We start from the raw sequence: 21,354 nt of genomic DNA, 5'->3' as shown, positions 1-21,354 counted from the left end.
ATCATCTCTATAAAATCTAGGTCAAGTTCGATATTGGGTCATCCGCAGTCAATAACTAGGTCACTAGGTCAATTATAAGAAAAAACTTGTGAACACAACAGAGGTCACAATTTTGACCTAATCTTTATGAAACTTGGTCAGACTGATCATCTCTATGAAATCTAGGTCAAGTTCGATATTGGGTCATCTGGGGTCAAAAACTAGGTCAGTAGGTCAATAAGTAGAAATACCTTGTGAACACATTAGAGGTCACAATTTTAGCCTAATCTCAATGCAACTTGGTCAGAATGATCATCTCTATAAAATTTAGGTCAAGTTCGATATTGGGTCATCCGCGGTCAATAACTAGGTCACTAGGTCAATTAGTACAAAAACCTTGTGAACACAATAGAGGTCACAATTTTAGCCTAATCTCAATGTAACTTGGTCAGAATGATTATCGCTATAAAATGTAGGTCAAGTTTGATATTGGGTCATTCACGGTCAATAACTAGGTCACTAGGTCAATTAGTACAAAAACCTTGTGAACACAATAGAGGTCACAATTTTAGCCTAATCTCAATGCAACTTGGTCAGAATGATGCCCCTGAAGTGATAAGAGGCCCCACCTAGGGGGTCACAACTTTTACATAGGCTTATATAAGGAAAGTGTTTAAAAATCTTCTTGTCTGAAAATGCAAGGCCTACGCATTCAATATTTGGTATGTATCATAACCAAGTGGTCCTCTACCAAGATTGTTCAATTTATGCCCCTGGGGAGAAGAGGCCCTATCCTGGGGGGAGTCACAAGTTTTGCATAGGCTTATATAGAACAAAAAACTTCTTGTCTAAACCAACAAGACATTGGCATTTTATATGTGGCATAACCTAGTGGCCCGCTACCAAGATTGTTCAATTTGTGCACCTGTGGTGAAAAGAGGCCTCACCCTGGGTGTCACAAGTTTTACGTAGGCTTATATAGGAAAAAACTTTAAAATTTTCTTGTCTGAAGCCACAAGGACTAGGTCTTAAATATTTGGTTTAAAGCATTGCCTACTGATAGGGTCATGTGGGGTAAAAAACTAGGTCAGTGGGACAAATAAAAGAGTGGCCTCTAGGGGCCATACTTTTCATTGGATCTTTATGATAATAGGTCAGAATGTTCACTTTATTTAGCAAAGCTACAGGTGAGCGATACAGGGCCATCATGGCCCTCTTGTTTACCCATAATACTTCAATGAAACTTTGCATTCATATGCAAAACTATGTTTTTCATAAGCATGAAAAGTTTCTTTGACGTTTGCTCAAAAATAAATTGGAAATCCGCATCTGAAATGTTCACTTAAGTTTAAGATTTTCCTTAGGAGCTTTATGAATACGGCCCCTGAGCTACTGTGTGCCATTTTTTTGTCACTATAACCACTTCATCAACGTCAAGGTCACACTGATTTCAACTGTTTTATGCAAGACTTGTAACTGCAAGTGATTTTACATCCGACAATTGTATACAGCTGTTTGTCTCCCTCCAAGTGTGACCTTGACCTTATAGGTAGGGACCTGGATCTTGTATATGTCACATCATCTTCATGTGCTGAACAACTGTGTATAGTTCTTTCAAACCATGACAATATAACATGTCTCATGTCTGCTAAAAATCTAGAACCTTTCGTCAAATATTTACAAAACTTTTGTTTACTCATATAAGCTTCATTTAGCAATGCATCTGCAAGAAACTTCTCTTGGCAACTCTCAGGACCTTCAGTCCTTTGATTCAATTACTGTAGAGACCGACTTGAAGCTTGTGTTTGCCGATGCTTTGAGTTACCCCGAATTTTGATTCCAGCCATGTGTACAAATAAGTGTCCGTTTACATAAAACTGGTATATTCAAGCAAAGCCTAAAACAATTAAAATCCATCTGCATCTAATCTAAATAATGATGGAATATCAACACTAGATATAGTCAAGTCTCTCATGTTTTCCTCGGAGTCAAATACTTTGTATCCTAAAACTTCATAAACCTCAGAACAAACTGTGTCCACCCCTTTCACAATCTCCCAGTCTAGTGACTTTCTCCACCAAAATGCAGTGTTACTTTCTCTAGTAGAAGATGCTTTTTGCTCGGAAAATACGGGTAACTTTTGTATGCTTTTATACTTGGCAGGGTCTAATGACATGCCCACGTATTTATACAAAATTTCAACTTTCTTAAACGGATTATCGTTTAAATCTTCATAGTATAGAAATCTAAATTTCTCCTTATAATTCATTAACAACTGCAAGCCCTCGTGGTAATCTTTAAGCATCTTATGACACAGGGACTTCGCATTTTCTATGATACTTTTTGAGGTCTTATACCATTTTGTTTCTATTCTTGAATTAATTATTGCCCTTGGATCCCTGAATAAATGGATAACTTTGACATTATCCCTCCCTTTGAGGAGATATTCAAAATTATCGACCGTTAGTCTAAGGACTTTCGTTACTCGGTGTAGCTTGGCTTTGCAAGTTTTCGGGGCGTACTGGTGAATGCAATATTTGGCTGGGCGCCGCTTCTTTAGACAAGATCCTACTCCAAACCAACTTGGTCCTGCAACGATAAAATAGTTATCCCTCTACTGTAAATATGATATGCTACTGTTTGCAAATATTCTTAGCATTAACTTAGCATTTCAAAGTATCGCAGCATTAAATAATAGCCCCTAAATCACCACGAGTCACGTGTAGCAACTATTGCTGGTCAATAAACTTCAAACATCAGAGAAAAACCTTCTACCGACGTCAGCAAGTTGGCGTATTCTTTGACGTTTCGCGTGAAACTAACTTCTGAAGAACTCTATAACTATACTTGAACATTGATGTAAATGTATTTTTGTTATTTATATATATATCAGCTACTTTTAATTAAGTTGATAATTTCAAATTTCATGCAATATTACCAGTTAGATTTGAAGCATTAATACATTGCAACAATTAATAACAAACTAAAAGTCATTGTAATTGCTAATGCAGTGTGTGTATACCACGTGATAAATTGGGTCATAAATGCTACGTCGGAAGGCAATATTTTGCTTCGAATGAAGTCTTTAAACAAAGATAACGTTCCCCTTTCTTCACCATTTTAAATGAAACACAGCGCAGTCTACGCCGCTTACGGAGCCCCGCCTTTGGTCTTACCAGAATTTGACTGAGAGTTTGGTTTCTTAAAACGTTTCGACAAACCTTTCACAATACGACCGTCTGACGGAGCACTGTCAAAATCATTATTTTGGAAACAGGTTTGTCGAAGTGTTTGATGAAACTAGTCACCTTATTTAACGTCGATAATGAAACGAAGGAGGAGCTCTTTATGCGCCATAGACTGCCCTTTGTTTCATTTAAAATGGTGTGGTAGAAGAAAAGTTATCTTTGAATTAAGTCTTTATTTAAAGCAAAATGTTGCCTTCGTACGTAGGATATATGACGTAATTTATCATGTGGTATACACACACTGTAATGGCTCTATGAACGTATCACACTATATTTCACTTTTCACAATAAACAACTGTTAACTGATGTAAAACAGGGACAATTTTAGAAAAACAACGACACTTACCACCAAGTTTTGCAACGGTCAATTCTGAGTAGACGGCATTTTCAAAGTCATTAAAGAGGCAGTCGTAGATTTTCGACAAAATAAGCTTGGCCCGAACCAGAGAACAGCCTTGTCTGAAAAAGAAATACCAGGATAAACAGAATACTCTTATAACGCTTAAAATGTTGTTCATGATGTGTCGTTTTAAAGACTACGATCATTACTAGACGACGTTGAAGTTTTTGTTTAATAAATATGGGATATTATGATAGGGCGTTTTTCTAGTGACCTGTACTAATCACGCCGTGTTCTTTGTGTAAATACGTATTCGGCGGTCTCGACAGATACGTGTTGACTCACCGAACGAGTCGTTAAACATGTCACCAAAAAAGATTCCTATCGTAATATTCCATTAAATACAAGCCTTACTTTTTTGTCTTCAATTTGATTTAAATTTACCGCTATCTGTCAAATGTCCAAATATGGGATGACTTGCGCGTATGAATATGAAAAGTCCTTTTTGTGTATTGAAGTCAAGGGAGGATACTCCAGCGAAACGCGTCAGAAGTAACAGAATTCACTCTTTATTAAGCAATATAAGAAGAAAATGTTTGATTACTCAGCAAAATAATCAAATGCAAATACGAAAACAATTATTAAATGTCACAACACAAAACCCCCAGACAAAACATACACGGTACTGAAAAATAAATGTTTGCAGGAATTTTTGACGCTCATTATAATTATTATGCAGATCTGAGGGAAGTCAGACAATCGCTACACTATCGATGACTCGAATTCACCATATTTTTATTGGCGAGCTGCTCATGTTTATTACTATGTTGCAATAATAAATGATCTTTGAATTGACTAACAAAAAGTTGTCAAGGTAGATCGGAAGTGATCTCTGCTTCGTGCTTATCCTCGTGTTTCTTTGAATACCATGTTTCTTAATATTTAAATGCTACTGGTAGCTAAAAAATTTTAGCGACTCGAGAGTCGTTCCTGGACTACACAATGTACATTCGGAACTCCTCGGCCATTTTTTCAAACACAACCTCGGATGTATGCCGGTACATCATTGATTAATTATCTACTTACTGGGCCGGCCACTGTTTGCATTTATCGTTTCATCTGATTAAAACCAATAACGGCAGATTTACTAAGATAAATGTTTTGTTTTGTTTTTTAAGCTTCAGAAATCCTGCCATCTCATTGGACAAAATGTATTGTTGACCACAAAACGGTGTTGGTGTGATTTTTTAAATATTCAGTTCAACATTTACCATTGTTTAATTGGTGAGATATGCATGAGAAAGAGGCGGGTCCAAATTCATGAACATCTAATGACTAGTTTGAGATTCAGTCTCAGAAGTGTCATTTGAACTAAATTCGTCATTCGGAACTAGTTTTACCGAAAACAACCTCGGATATATGCACGTACATCAGTTGAACTAGTTCGTATTTTTGCATTATATCATTAACTAAACGTAGAGTTGTATTTGTTGATCTTAGTTTGAATTGATTGCCAGTGAAGTGTATTATTGCATACATAATTAAGATTCCCATGAGTAAAGTCATAAATTTTAACTGCTAAATAAAATTAATACGCGATCTACTTGCAGCGGACTTGAACGTACCACTTTTTGAGTATGTAAACCGTCCAAATACATCCGAGGAAAATGTTTTCAATAAAAATGGCCATGGAGCTCCGAATGCTAAATTCGTAAAATTTGTTAGACAATAACTATAAATCATACGTATGCATCAATCGGAACTCCTCGGCCATCATCCATCGAAAACATGGATGGTTCATTTACAATTTCAAAATGCTTTTCATTTAACTACGCTTTAAGTAACCTTAAATTAAATTGTTTAATCTTTCTATAATAGGACTTTACTCTTAGAAATATGAAATTTTTATGGAATCATACAGTAAACGTGGAATCAATTTGAACAAACTTATACAAAATACACGTTAAAAATACAGTATAATAATAATATAATTATCAATTTTGCGAACTAATGATACAACAGCATATTTCCGATTGAAAATGGCTGAGGAGTTCCTGGCATATGCATGTGATATCAAGGGGTGGGTCCAGGATTCGGCGTTAGAGGGGGCGTAGCTATTGGGCGTACCCTTTTGACTAGCGCCCCCCCCCCCCCAGTAACGAAATTTGTTTGGTTTAAAGTGTTGGCAAGGGGGTTGGGGGTCCTCCTCCGAGAAAACTTTAACGATTTCTAGTCCGTTATAGTGCGTATTTCATTACTTTTCTTCTCCTATATTCAAATAAAAAGAAAACTTGGACGATTTTAGGGGGGGGGGGGGCGAATGCGCCCCTCCCTCATCGAATCCGGCCGGTGATATCTACATGTATGTTGAACTCACGAGTTGCCTACGTTGTCCGTAAATCCCTTGTCAGTCGGTGCCTTTCCAGCTTCAACTTGTCTACAAAGGAAACCAGAAATATGAACGAAATGAAAAGAAAAAACAAGGTAGGAATCAAGATAAAATAGTTTTGACACTGGTTAGTTTAGCATACAGCATATTGTTTCTTTATCTATGTTTTCTATTCCAGTTCATCCTTAAAAATAGATTAATTATAATATTGATTTAATATTTCACACTACATTGTATAATTGTAATTGTAACTTATTAAATATGTATATGAAACACAAAAAACTGTATAGTTTACGTGTAATAAAATTCTGTTCTGTTCTTTATCAAACCACCCTTTACTGGAAATATTTTAATAAACCAATCTAACAGATACTTTTAAAGGGACTCTTCATGGTTTGTTTAATGCACTGTTGTATGAGTAAATAACGTGTGAACACTCATTACGAGTGTTTAAGCTAAGATACTGACGGCCAGAACCTTTAAACAAATGCTGATATATGCTTAAATACATGTATATGCTTAAATATTGTTCACAATTTTGAAATGTGCTACTAATTAACGCCATTGAACGAAACACTGTAGCTTGATTGGTTGATTGTCATTATCACGAGATGTTAGCTATGTTTTCAATAAAGGTTTAAATATCCGTCAGCTTAGTTGAGTCACTGAAAGTGGATATAGTATTGACTGTCCATTTTTTTCTTGACAGAAACCGAAGTGGGTTATCTCCCCATTAAAACCACCTTGTTTGTTTATTCTTTGATTGTTTTTTCGCTTCAATTTCGTTATCAAATAATAAAAGACTGAAAATACAAGAATTAACAAATGAATTTTCGGAAAAAAAGAATTGGTGCCAAAACATGACACCCTTTTACCACACTGCAGCTCATTATGGTAGCCACCACATCTCTATCGTGTGAGTACTGTTTTTGATAGAAAGTGCATTGACTATAAATAACTAGAGCTAACATTTGATTTTGATTAATAATTTTAATAGACCAACATCTTGTTATAAGAAGTGTCGCTGGGAGTAATGTATGCTCCTCGAATGCTCTACTATGTTGGTGAGGAGGCATCAATTAGATTAAGGTTCTAAGATTTACTGTATTCGATATATACTCGAACATATAATGACGTTTGTTATATAAGACATTGATTTTTGGTCTTAGATCTTAAAAGCATAGCACAGTGTATAAATGGAGTTTACAGTAAGGTTAAGTGTTGCTGTACTAGTAAATACATAAAACACACAAAGTTATGGAGAACAGTAAAAAACAAAGTATGTTTACAAATTATCAAAGGGCAGTAACTTGAAACTTTTCAAACACAAAATAATACGTTTTATTGTACTAAACATCTCCTTAACACAGTTGATATGTGTATAAATTTTAAGTCAGTGCATCAAAAAGAATTGGAGTTATGGAGAGAAGTCAAATAATAAGTATACAATTAATCAAAGGGCAATAACTATAAAACTGCCATACACAAAAATGGTTCTTTTGCACGGCACTCCTCCTCAACACAGTCAATATGTGTAAGAAGGTTAAATTCAGTACATCAAAAACATTAATTATGGAGGTAAGAACAGAAGTAAAATAGTAAGTATAAAAATACCAAAAGGGCATTTACTAAATATTGCATCCACAAAATGCTGTTTCTTTTGCACAGTGCTTCCGCTCAACACAGTCAACATTTTGTCATGGTTGAAAGTACTCTTGAGTCGATGTCAAGGACGGACGGACGGGACGAGGTGATTTCTATGTAGCCACCACCACCAAATGGTGGGGTATAGCTATAAATGTTTACCTGCATTCTGATGTGTCACTCCGACAAACGGTAGAGTTACCGTACCAATATGTCCACCGGGCCTGTCGCCATAACGGTTCGTAAACGTAGAAGCTGTCGGCGTGCCAGCCTAGTACCATACCGCATAGGGTACTTCCGCTTCGCATGTAACCGCTCAGTAATATGTCGTAGTGCGATACTGAAAATATTTATGGTATTGTATACACCACCTTATTACCGGACATGTCCCATATTTGAACTTGACCGATTGTTTATACAGACAAACAAGTTAAAGGAGGCTTTTCCGTACATTTCACTTCGTGATCAACTTTTGACCCGACATTTTCACAGTAGAACTTTCTTGGCCTAGAGTTTTTGTAGACACACCATTCTTACCAAGTTTCATAAAGACAATAAATTTGTTGTCTCTAATTAGACTTAAATATGTTTTCATTTGTTTCCAACAAGAGCACCTTTTCATTGGATAATATCCGTATTCGACTCTGACCAAGTTTCATTATGACTAGGCAAGGGAAACCAATGGCTGACAAAGTGACATGAAGAAAAATGTTGAATGTCAAGTCGGATGACAGCCGAAAACAATTTTATACAACCAATCAAAAGATATTACAGTAGTCTTGAATGTTCATGAGCTGCAACAAACAGCTTTGACATTGACATTAAACAAACAGCATTGACCTTGACATTAAACAAACAACATTGACCTTGACATCCAATGAACTGCATTGACTTTGACATTAAACAAACAGCATTGACATTGACATTCAACAAACCGCTTTGACCTTGACATTAAACAAACAACATTGACATTCAATAAACAGCATTGATTTTGATATTAATCAAAAAGCATTGACCTTGACATTCAACAAACCGCACTGACCTTGACATTAAACAAACAACATTGATCTTGACGTTAAACAAACAACATTGACATTGACAATGAACAAACCGCATTGACCTTTACATTGAACGAACAACATTGACCTTGCCATTTAACAAACAGCATTGACCTTGACAGTGTTCAATATTGCATGATTTGACAATGGCTTATTAAGTTTTTGATCGGAAGCGGCCGATAATAGGGGAATTTCTATAATTGAAGAGCGATAACTATCGAGTGACTTAATCGATATCGCTTATTATCGTACGTGTCCAAGATATTATGCTCATACATATTCCGACCAAATGTGGTGATGGTTGGACAAATGCCCTAAGAACGCTGCAGTCGGAACTATGATATGTCCCGTTCTACCAACAGACACTCTCATTCATCAGAGGTATGATAATGATAAATGTAATTAATAGACGAAACACAAGGAAAATACCCCCCCCCCCCAAATAAAAAAAAGATTGCAAAACACCCTCAAGCATAGTAAAATAAACCATATTTTTGTTTATCGTCGGATATCCCCGTACACTACTGCGCTATGCTATTAATGAAGTGTCATTCGGAACTCCTCGGCCATTTTTATCGAAAACCTCGGATGTATACCGGTACCTCAGTTGAAGTAGTTCGTATTTTTTTTTAATTATATCATTAATTAAATGTAGTGTCTAGGAGTTGTATTTATAGTGTCAAGTCTAACTTGATTGCCAGTGAAGTGAATTATTGCAAACATCATTAAGATTTCCAAGAGTTAAGTCATAAAGTTGAACTGCTAAATAAAATAACTATTAAGTGTAACGGATCTAAATACGATCGTTGCCGACGATGATTTTAGTCTTGATTATATTTGCATGCGAAGTTACCAGTGTGTGTGTATCACGTGATAAATTACGTCATATATGCTAAGTAGGTAGGCAACATTTTGCTTAAAATAAAGACTTAAATCAGAGAAAACATTTTTTACTACACCATTTTAATTAAAATAAAGGGCAGTCTATGCGGCTTAAATAGCCCCGCCTTCGTTTTTTACCGAAGTTTGATAAGGTAATTAGTTTTACCAAACACTTCGACAAACCTGTTTTCAAAACAATGTTTTGACAGTGCTCCGTCAGACAGCCGTATTCTGAAATGGTTTTTCGAAGTGTTTTAAGAAACTAAACACTCAATCAAACTTTGGAAAAAGACCGAAGGCGTGGCTCAGTAAGTGACATAGACTGTGCTATGTTTCATTTAAAATGGTAAGAAAAAGTGAAGTTACCTTTGTTTAAAGTCTTCAATCGGAGCAAAATATTGCCGTCCTACGTAGCATTTATGGCACAATTTATCACGAAGTATACACACACTAGTTACTGTATTCCATGAGTAAAGATCTGCAAATGGCTTACCGTGTCTTTTGGGTGGAACATTCTCATGCTGTATATATCGAGAAATCTTTATATTGACTTCTTCACTTTCATCTTCTGTAACAAAGAAAAGAAGGAAAAAAACACCAAATCAATGATAGATGGAATTAAAAATTATATCCTATATAGAAAACCTGTCACCTCTTTTTCAAGGGAGCTTTAAACCACAGGGCCATACTTTGGATAATATTTGTAAAAGACATCAATAAATGCATCAGTAGGCCATTCTTGTATTGTCCTCTGTCTCTGTCCTGATAGCTCCCTATCTCAATAGTTGCAAATGGTTGTAGGGTCATGTTTCTCCTGGTCATTGGTCATACAGAAAGATGTTGAATGTAGAATCAAGAAGCTTTCATTTCAGGCACTCCAAATTGAATAGAACTGTAACATTTGGAGTGCCTAGAATTTGTAAGATTCCTAGGCAACATGTATCAAGTGTTGCAGTACATTTGCTTTACTACAAATACTTTTACCCGTCCTTGTAAATCTAAAAAAGCTTTCATTTCGCAAAAGTAGTTCATATATTAACCTATAATAAGGTTGCTAAATCAGAGTTTGAATAATTCTGATATCTAGATGTGCCTTTAATTGCAGCAATTTAATGTCCAACTCATGATGTCAATTGAGCTGGTTAAGCAATACTGCATTTCCTTGGTGTGGGGATTGCATTATATACTTGAATAAACAAACAGTTTTTGCGTTGGAAAGTACAATGTATTGACAATGTTACATGCAATTTTCTTGACCTGACTCCATCCAAGCCTTAAATCTTAGATCAACATGTACTTGGGGCTATGTGTTTTATCAATGAGAACTATAAATTATGTTCAATTTAGTGCCACTTATGATATATCATTCAGAATACAAAAACACTAGCATTTTCCTTAAAACCACTAGCATTAATATCCTATGTTATGATAAAACCATTGCCAAGGTGGTAATTTGAAAACACTAGAATTTTTATCTGGTCAGGGTTTGACATAGTCTTTCTAGGCAGCTGGACTTGTTTTGCAGTTACTTTGAAAATCTTCAAAACCTAAACTGATCAAGACTGGAGCAAAATCCTCACAATACCAAAAGGGATTTTAAAGACTTACGAAATCATTCTCATATCACCAATACCATTAGTTTTTATCTACAAACTTAAGTCAACATAAAAATGTTTTACATTAATATTGTAATGAATAAAACATATTGCAATAACATAGCAATCAAGCCTAAGCATGAGATTTCAACATTTTCCAGATAAACAATAAATAAGTTTACTTAATAATTTTCTCGATACTTACACAAGCTGGAAAATGGTCTCTTTTTGAATACTTCACATATTTCATGGCTTTCATCATTCAAACTAACATTTCGCTTGTTATTTCAATATTCAATGATTTGGTAAACATTCATAAATGATGGTTAAAATTAAGATTCATACTAATCATGCCTACCAAAAACACTTGACTGACCAATTAGAATCCAATTTCGGCAGGGCTTATTGGTGGTTCAGTGAAATCAACCATGACCTCCCACAATCTGCACTGATCAACAGTAAATGCATTGTTTCCTTTGTTCTTATTTTCATAAAGTTAGAAAACAACTGCAGTGAATAAAATGTATTCCTTATCACTGAGAGAAAGTTTAGAATGAACGAAGCCGACGGTTACATTTAGTGGGATATCAAATCCTACAAATGTATTCATCATTTTATGTAAGCGTATTTAGTATAAATGTTAAAGTTTTGAAAGTCTAAAAAGTTTCATTTTTTGTATATTTTGCGCTTCATTTAATTTTATTGAAATTTGTTTTTCTTAGTGTTCAATCCCAAGCATACTTGTTCACATTTAAGTGCAAGAAAAGTCTCTAAATTATGATCTGAATAAATTTTTATATTAATGTTAGGTCACATAAAAGATAAACAATGTATTGTGCTTTTTAAAAATAACAGTTTTTCATCTGTTTAAAATTATTTCAAATGCTGTGCATTGTAATTTGATTATGAGTTTAAACTATGACAGGAATAATTCAAGGGAATGTTTTTTTGTGATTTCTAGCATTTAAATTGTCTGAATCGCATGAATATTTATAAATTACGTAATTTACCGGGTATTCTCAAATTGGTCACACTTGATGAACTTTGTACTGTCTTCTTTTTGTCTGTCTCAAATTTAATACAGCATTGGCTTCACCTGTTGTTTATTAAAGGGACTGTACACCAGAATGGCACCAAAAAAGTTGGATTTTTTTCTAAGGACAATTTTTAATATTTTTTTTTTACTCTTTGATATCGTTATTGTAAATAAAATACCAAAATGTAAAAAAATGCAGTGCAGTGTCGAATCCACTATGCTATGAAGACTGGGTGGAATTTCCAGATATATACCTAACTCGCTTAAATCACGTAATAACATCAACGGCAGATTACGCATAAGGAATGAATTATACTCGGTAGACATACAATGTACTTAGTAATCTTTTTTTTAAAGGAAAAACACGAAATAACTGCTATTAATAAATCATTTGTAAACTATGTGCATCATTAGTAAGTTTCAATGCATTAATTCGGTACACATCGATACCAAGTTAATGTCAGGTTTCTATAATAAAGAAAGTTTTTTTTTCTTTTTCATTATTAACTGAGTACAGCCCATTTAAAATGTACCTTATAATGTCTGTGACTTATCAAATATTTAATAGTAATGGTCTGCAACCAAGATTTGTTTGAATTATCAAGGTTTCAAACTGCATTGTGTATGCGATTGGAAAGCTAATCTTGAAAGCTCCCTTAGTATAATTTAAAAACAAATAACATAGACCCTGCAAGGTACTCATATTTGGATGATTCATAAAGATTTGCACAGTTATTTATGTATAACTACATTTATTGATACAGGTTACCTTTTTCAAACCTATGATTTAGATTGCAAAGTATAACTTATATAAATAAATATACATTCTTAACTTCTAATGAGTTATTAGTTAATTTTAGGGATGCAAACGAATATTCGAATATTCGATCGAACGTTTGGTATTCGAATGTCAAAATAGGTATTCGAATATTCGATGTTTTTGTTGAAATAATAAATTAATACACTTTTTGCCTACAACTGTCATCTTCGTCTGTCTTGTTTTTACAACGACCCCTAATGCCATAGGTGTGAACTTGATGACACTATACACGCGTCATATCGGATATATCGCCGGGAGCTATAAACAGTCCCCGTAATTTTGCATTTACTGGCTGTTAGACAAGTGACATAAAACACATTCCAATTATTTTGGGTACATTTAAATGACCATGCCAATTAAGGGTTTAAGAGATCGGCCTTTATACCAATGTTTTGTCTTCACTGCTAATCAAGCTTGGCGATATTGCTCAAATCGGCTTGATGATACGAAGGACATGTGCTAGTTACTGTTTCCATGTTTTCAATATAACGCTCTTGCGTACAAAAATTAACTGAAAGTGTATGGTTTAACGTTTAAGGATATATGTCCTGTATTGTTGTACAGTACCTAAGACAAAAGCGACGTTTAGACATAGTGTCGTTTTCTATAAATATATTTCGTAAACATCAATCCCAGAACGAGGCTGCAAGTCCCACGTTGGCGTGTACCGAATACGACCAGGAAGGGTAACAGGGCCCCCACTATTACTTTAGTGAATAATAATAGTTTACTACAATTCTTAAAGGTTCATTTTGGTGTTCGAATATTCGAATATTCGATCGAAAGAATTACCGAATATTCGAATATCACTTTTGCCATTCGTTTGCATCCCTAGTTAATTTGTCAACTGCGCACCAAAACATTGAATCTGCATGTATACGCAAGCTAATGCATCAGTCAATTAATTGTAACCATACCCCCCCCCCCCGGTCCAGGGAATAGCGGGGACTTTTACTTTCGGTCCAGCCAACCCAAGCTAAAATACCCGCCCTGCAGGGATGATCTGATGGCAAAGTCCCCACCAAATCCCCTCCCCCAGCACCCAAGGGACATTAGGTTAAGCCACATCCGCACTGTATTTTCCACGAAGACCCGATACTGCGGGGCCACCTGAAGGGTAAAAACACGGCCCATTTCCCCGGTATACCCCCGGATGTGGGGGCCCTGGTTACAATTGACTGGTGCATGCTGATCCATAGTAATCCAATCTCATGCCAAGACGATTTCTGGTCTGACATCTCCAGGTAAGTTATTCTTAAGCATAAAAAGCCTGGACAACATTTTAGAAAGACTGTTGTGAGGTTAAATCTTCATTACTTCACTATGCCACAACATTGGGTGATTTGATTTCATCTGATTTTCATTCTTGGCGAGAAAACAAAAAGTGAGCTCAAAGCGTCTTCAGAAAAAGAACTTTATGCACCAGTCAAATGTAACCACGACCGCCCCCCCACTCCAGGTCTGGGGAATACTTTGACTTTCAGTCCAACCAATCCCCTATAAAATCCCTGCCCTACCCTGCGGGAACTAACTGGTGGTAAAATCCCTGCCAAATAACCTCGCACCCAAGGATCTTAGGTAAGGGTAATTCCCCGCTATATTTTGCGGGAAGACAAGATCACCGCAATCACCAGGCACTGCGAGGACACCGCTGAAAGGTAGGTGAAAACACTGCCCTTTTCCCTAGTATATTCCGAGGGGATGGTAACAATTGACTGGTGCATAATAAGAGTAGAAATCAAAAGTGAGCAGGCAAATGGCGATGGTTTATCACACAATGCCATTGAACAAAATGTACTTACACTGAGAATGGCTCCAAGACATTTCTATGCACATAGGTAAACACTCATCATATTCATAAGCCAGATGCTATGCACATATTCATACATTTGGCTTCATTTAAAATGAAACTTTATAAATAAGTATGCGCATATTTGATATTTCTTTATCTCCATTTTGCAAAATTAAAATCACATGATTTTATCAAACGAACTTGTATTGCTTGAAATCCTACGTGTCAAATTAACCATGCTATCCACGGTAAGATGACAATAAATCCGTTTGATGGTGGTAATCATTCAATGGCGACTTTATTGATAAATTTCTTCAATATAACACGTATAAAATTCACATTATCAGCATCCGGAAGTAGTGATAACATGTACATGTGTGAATCATTCGACCGCTCTGATCAGAGTGAATGAGTCAATACAGTAGACTGGTACCCGAATTTACTTTTCCTCAAGAACACAAGTTATAACGTTATACAGGTACGCGGCATATATTTTTTTTTATTTTACATTAATAGTATTTAAACAATCAATACCAAAAATCATGCTGTATTTAAAAAAGTGCTGAGTGACATGCAATGATTAGTTAAAAAATAAACTTTGTATTTAAAAAGAAAATGTCACGGCAACATGCAAATTATGTCGAAAAAAAGAACAGCCCTGTTAATAAATTAATACCAACATTCTATACAAAGGATAACAATACTTTTTTTTTTAAAAACAACAACAAATATCTTGGTTGTTTATTACTTAGACCGCAAGCTTGATTCGTTTTACGTACCCACAAGACATTTCGAATGCGCGACGGGCACCGTGGTTAGCTGATACTGGTCTCTTTTCGGATAAAAGAGAAAGCGGCTACCAGTCTATCAATCAAGAGCTTTGAACGGAAAATGTCGATGCGTACTTTTCCAATATGTTCATATTCTTATTGCACTTAATCTGACCGTATGCAAGAACATTCATGTAGTTAACCCTATTAACTCACTCGCTACGTACCCATTTCTTGTGCTTCATTAAAAGAACATACAATTAGCTTGTCTTGTTAGGAGAACTATTTTTATTGGATGTTTTCATTGTAATCAGTTCTGGTACTACTTTGATTATTCAAATTTGCTAACGGCAATCCAATCAAAATACAGCGTATGAATACATTACGTCAGTGAACCCCTAGATTCGGCTTGAAAATGCAGACATCGCGATTACGGCTATGAACTAGACCACACGTGCCTTAGTCCAAAAACTAACGTTTTATTGATAACTGTGTTTGGAATTGTTTGATTTTTGTCTGAATTTGAATTTGCGCGCATGCGCTCATATGCGCTTATAAAGCATGAACACACGTAAAAACACTGTGATAAATCCATAATTATAGTATGAATCGAAATACCATAAAGAAAAAAACAACACACATTTTATCATGATTTGGAATGTACATTCATTCCCGTCTGGACTGCCATTTTATATACACGTCTGATTGGCTATATGAAAGGAGCACAATATGGATAGTATATCTGTGACGTAGTATTTTAAAGGGACTAAACACCAGATAGTCCAACAATTGGCAAATACAGTATTTCCTCAAAACAAGCATAGAATTACAAATGCGAGCAGGTAGGCGGCCGATAATACAACATTTTACATGATAAATACAGTGTGTGTATACCACGTGATAAATTGCGTCATAAATGCTACGTCGGAAGGCAATATTTTGATTTGAAAAGATACTTTAAACAAAGATAACTTCACTATTTCTTCACCATTTTAAATGAAACATAGCGCAGTCTACGCCGCTCACGGAGCCCTGCCTTCGGTCTTTTACCAGAAATTGATTGAGAGTTTAGTTTCTTAAAACACTTCGACAAACCTTTTCACAATACGGCCGTCTGACGGAGCACTGTCAAAACATTATTTTGGAAACAGGTTTGTCGAAGTGTTCGATGAAACTAATGACCTCATCAAATTTCGGAAATGAAACAAATGCGGGGCTCTTTAAGCGGCATAGACTGCCCTTTGTTTAATTTAAAATGGTGTTGTAACTAAAAAAGTTATCTTTGATTTCAGTCTTCAATTTAAGCAAATTTTTGCCTTCCGACGTAGCATATATGACTTAATCTATCACGTGGTATAGACAGACTGAAATATAAGAAACGCAACAATCATGTCGCTGTCTCATCAGTGTTTCCCCGTTTAAAAATAGAGCATAATGGTTTTCCGGTTAATCTGATATCTTTTTATGAGAACTGATTAATATAGCGACGCATTTTTAAATCTACTTGGAATTACGTGGTAGATAACCCCATTAAATTCCGAATTTGGAAAATGCGCTAAAACTGCGAAAGATGCATGTGTCGAAGGCGATGTGTATATACATCAGTAAGTAAGATTTAATGCGTTGTACGCAACGATGTAAATTGTATGCAAGCTTTTGACATTTCTCTTTTTTTCTTGCTATTATATCATCTGGCGTCTAGACCCTTTAATGTGGCACATTGTAGTTATTACAGGTATTAAACTTGATTGGTGCAAGCAATTCCAATGATTTAAATGCAGTATTATGTTTAACTTATTTGGCTTTAAAGATGCACTCTCACAGATTTATTGTTTTGAAAACTTTTTTATATGTTTTGTCTTCGAATAAACAAACTTTTGCGTTAATATCTGCAAATTAATGATATAAGACTGCTGACAAAAGATCAGATCGAAGATTTTTATATTTATGTTCGAAAATTACTAAAGGTTTAAGAAATGTGCGTAAAACATCAATTTTTGAACTAAAATATGAAAATCTGCGATCTGATATTTATGTCAGCAGTCTGATATCACTGGTTTCCATGTATTTTCGCATAAATTGGCTTATTGCAAGACAAAAAATTCAAGGCGTTCAATCTGTGAGAGTGCAGCTTCAATTATAAAAAACAACAACATGATTTGTGTACATATAAAAATAGTAGCTTTAAGCTACGTCGCCGCAAATTCCAAATGGCTCCAAAATATCGCAAATATTGTATCTGTACACAAATCTATTTTGTCGCTGTTGTTTTGTTTTCATCTTTAAACTCAACTGGTCTAGCTAAACATAATAATGCACTAAAATGTTTATTATTGTGTAAAACTATATCGTACCCCCTTTAAAGCTGCACTCTCACAGATTGAACGTTTTGACAACTTTTTAATTTTTTGTCTTGGAACGAGCCAATTTTTGGGGAAATCCATGAAAAACAGTTATATAAGACTGCAGACAAAAAAAAATGATTGCAGATTTTAATATTTAAGTTCAAAAACTGATGTTTTATGCATTTCTCGTAAACCGTAAGTAACAGTTTAAGCCATAAAACATTATTTTTCGAACGGAAATATGAAAAACTGCAATCTGATCTTTTGCAAGCAATCATTGGTTTGCAGATATTTACTCAAAAATTTGATCTTTCCAAGACAAAAGTTGTAAAATGGTAAATAAGAGTGCCCCTTTAAGTCTAAATTTTATTTTGATTACATCATTTGTTTCCAATTACACTTGTTGTCTCAATTTAATTTAAAACAAAAAGGAGACATTAGAAATCACGAAAACATTGGTGGTTTACCGTAGTTTATAGATGTTATCATTAAATCAATTAAATTGTACTAATTGATAAAAATTGCTTTAAAATAAACTTACCAACTTTTTTTCCAGCATGTATGAACAACAACCCTACAATAGATTATAACATTATCACATATTTATGCTTAAGTTTTTTTTAAAGTAAAATAATGCATTGAGACATGGTTCCGTAAATGTATATGTAACTGACATAAACGTACATGTATTTTGAGGGCTATGCGTACATTGAACTTGTGTTATTCTGATACATTTAATGCATTGAATAATTTATGATGAAAAGAATAAATGTCAGAACATTGTTATTTAGTTTCTCTGTTTGAATAATATTAACTAGGCCAAAGATACAGGTTAAAACTACAGCTCCATATTTGTGAAATAAAGTGACACATGTTACCTGGTACATAACTTAAGATAAACCAAAACTAAACGATGTAATGTGCATAACCAATACCCAGCAATATATAATAATAATCTAATGTATTCCATCACTTGATCATTCACAACCGTAATCAGCACCAACTCAGTTATGAGACTAACCCGCCATTAAAACCAAGTCCTACAAGTTGTCTGAATTGAGGGTTTTAATGGGTTTTAGGTACATGTCCTTACGGCCATTAAGGTATTCTTATACAATAATGTGAACTTAGGATCAAAGAAGAAGAAGAAGAAGAAGAAGAAGAAGAAGAAGAAGAAGAAGAAGAAGAAGAAGAAGAAGAAGAAGAAGAAGAAGGAGGAGAAGATGAAGAAGAAGAAGAAGAAGAAACAAGAAGACGAATTTGTATTTTTACTTCTCCAAATATTTGCAGAACTACTTTAAACTTTTCCACGAGGAAAGGTTTTATTATCAACTATAATACACGAATTTTAGCGTTTTTTTTCTGCACTAATCGGTGAAACAAACAACAATGCGGCAATACTTAAATACGCCAAATGGCGCGGCAAATCTAAGAAATAATAATTCGTTGTATTTTTGCCCAGCAATTACATATGTTCGTATTTAAGCCCTGCAATTCAGCATATTTTACGTCGAGCCGCTATAGCAGTATTTTTTGTTGTTGTTGCGAAAGTACGAAATTACGAAAAGGCAGAACTTATCAACAATACGAGAATTATAATGAAGATCAAAAGAAAAATATGCTTTTACAAATTAAGGTGTAAACTTACCGGCAGTCCAAGTTAAGATAAGTAGTGTCCATTTGTTTTTTCTTATTCCAGTACTTATTTTCATCTTTTCATTAAGGTAAATTATTTGCTAATATCGTCACTACACACTCCCTGTTAACAATATAGATGTCCTCATAAGATAATAGAAACGCATAATTTTCAATATAGATGATGTTATTTAAATGCCGGAGGCTATGTCAATGTGTATAGGATATTGGTTTTTGTAAAAGTAGAGGTATGGTTGAAATAGGAAATAGTACAATTTATGTTGGACGAGGCACCCATCAATTCCGGTAATTGTGATAAGGGGGTCAATTTCTAATGAGAGAAATTTAAAAATGATTCTTTCTCCTTACGCAGCTAAATCCATCCCCCTCCCCCAAAAAAACAACAACTAGATAATAAAAATAAAGATTCAAATAAAAAAATTAATACAAAACATATCAGTTGATTGAACAAATTAACAGAAACAAATATAATAAATAAATGAAACATAGAAACATTTTTTTCATTTTGGCTTTTAACAATTCCCGTGATGCTAATACCAGGCTTTCAAGCGGGCCCTTCTTTTCCTAGTTTTCCCTTTTTTGTTAGGCTCCTACTTTTCCCTACCTTTTCTTGAAAAGGCCCTACCATCCCTAATATTTTGTAAAAATAGTTCGAGAAATGATAGAAAAGGTTTAACTAAATGCATTGTTTGATCTTATCTAAATCTTGATTCAATTAAGAAGCCATTTTTTTAGTATTTTTGTAGGATTAGTTTGATGCGGTAGTTCTCCAGTGCTGAAAGAGGGATTCTATGATGAGAATGAGTGGTGCATATTGACAAGCCAGAGACACCAATCCCAGGTTAATCTCCTCATATTGTGGCTGAATCCCTCTTTAAGCACTAGTTTCTAAGCAAAGATAAATACATGTATATCGCAATTAATGAATAGGTTAAAAAGTCATTTATTTGCATCCAAAAAGGTAAATAAAGAGCCCTATTATCCCTATTTTGTGCTCTAAATATCCCTATTTTACCCTACTTTTTCGAATAATTCTCCTACTTCTATCCATTCTGTTTTGTTATTGGTCAATTGAAAGCCTGTAGTACTTATTTTATAGATGTTATAAACATACAATTTATAGTTGTTGGTAACAGAATAATCTCTTGAAACAATTTGCCTATAAAAAAGGAAGAAAAAAAGAAAGATCTTCCGATTTACCCACTCCACTTTGGGGGGCATTAAACCGAAAATGAACATTATTTTAACACCTAGCCACAATCGTGTCATTCTTTTTATCAAATGACAGACGAATAGACGGTATTTGAACTAAGATATGTGATTTGTTTTCAAATTAAACAAAATGTTTTTAATATCATTCGTTCTGAACTTTTGACAAGGTTAACAAAAAAGGTAAAACAAGTCACAGGCAACAAGTTCAGCATTTATATTGTTTTGTCCGTAGCATAACTCGAAGTCAATGAAGTAGTGAGATCAATATTAAAGGCTTAATTTAAGCCTTCTATAAGTGACCCCCCCCCCCCCCCCCAACAACAAAAACTGTATACAGTACACAACCTCTGTTTATTGGTCTTAATCTACTTGTCTTGATCCCTCCGATCTGAGTATCCTGCTGTTCAGTTTTGGAAGTTTTATTATAGAAATGGACCCTAAATTCAGGCACTGAGCCAATAAACGAATACACATGAAATTGTCCCCTTCTGTGACACCAGTGCAATAAGCAGTAGATGCACAGCAGGTGATTATCATGCCAAACATTCCTTAAACTAGGCCTTTAAGATACAAATACATCTCATTGAG

The 21,354-nt window shown here is 34.8% G+C and overlaps 1 protein-coding gene across 1 annotated transcript; it reads right to left on the bottom strand.

Moving 5' to 3' along the window:
• Positions 1-1,885: 1,885 nt before the first annotated feature.
• Positions 1,886-10,056, bottom strand: LOC128245999 (carbohydrate sulfotransferase 1-like). The gene is made up of 5 exons (XM_052964208.1): positions 10,034-10,056; positions 7,763-7,940; positions 5,945-6,004; positions 3,574-3,686; positions 1,886-2,568 (listed from the first exon to the last, which is right to left on the bottom strand). The coding sequence occupies exons 2-5, from the start codon at positions 7,906-7,908 to the stop codon at positions 1,886-1,888; spliced, it is 1,002 nt and encodes a 333-aa protein (XP_052820168.1). The 5' UTR covers positions 7,909-7,940; positions 10,034-10,056.
• Positions 10,057-21,354: the final 11,298 nt, after the last annotated feature.

Source organism: Mya arenaria, chromosome 9, assembly GCF_026914265.1.
Source record: "Mya arenaria isolate MELC-2E11 chromosome 9, ASM2691426v1".
Lineage (NCBI taxonomy): Eukaryota > Metazoa > Mollusca > Bivalvia > Myida > Myidae > Mya > Mya arenaria.
Note: the sequence above shows the minus strand (reverse complement) of the source record. Positions and strands in the feature narration are given on the sequence as shown.

What these genes read in the sequence shown, in the direction of transcription:
- LOC128245999 (XM_052964208.1), bottom strand. Translation starts at nt 7,908, where the DNA reads ATGCGAAGCGGAAGTACCCTATGCGGTATGGTACTAGGCTGGCACGCC. An exon ending in AGTGACACATCAGAATGCAG is followed by an intron (nt 6,005 to 7,762) that starts GTAAACATTTAT and finishes TTTCCTTTGTAG; the next exon opens with ACAAGTTGAAGCTGGAAAGG. An exon ending in GACCGTTGCAAAACTTGGTG is followed by an intron (nt 2,569 to 3,573) that starts GTAAGTGTCGTT and finishes TTATCGTTGCAG; the next exon opens with GACCAAGTTGGTTTGGAGTA.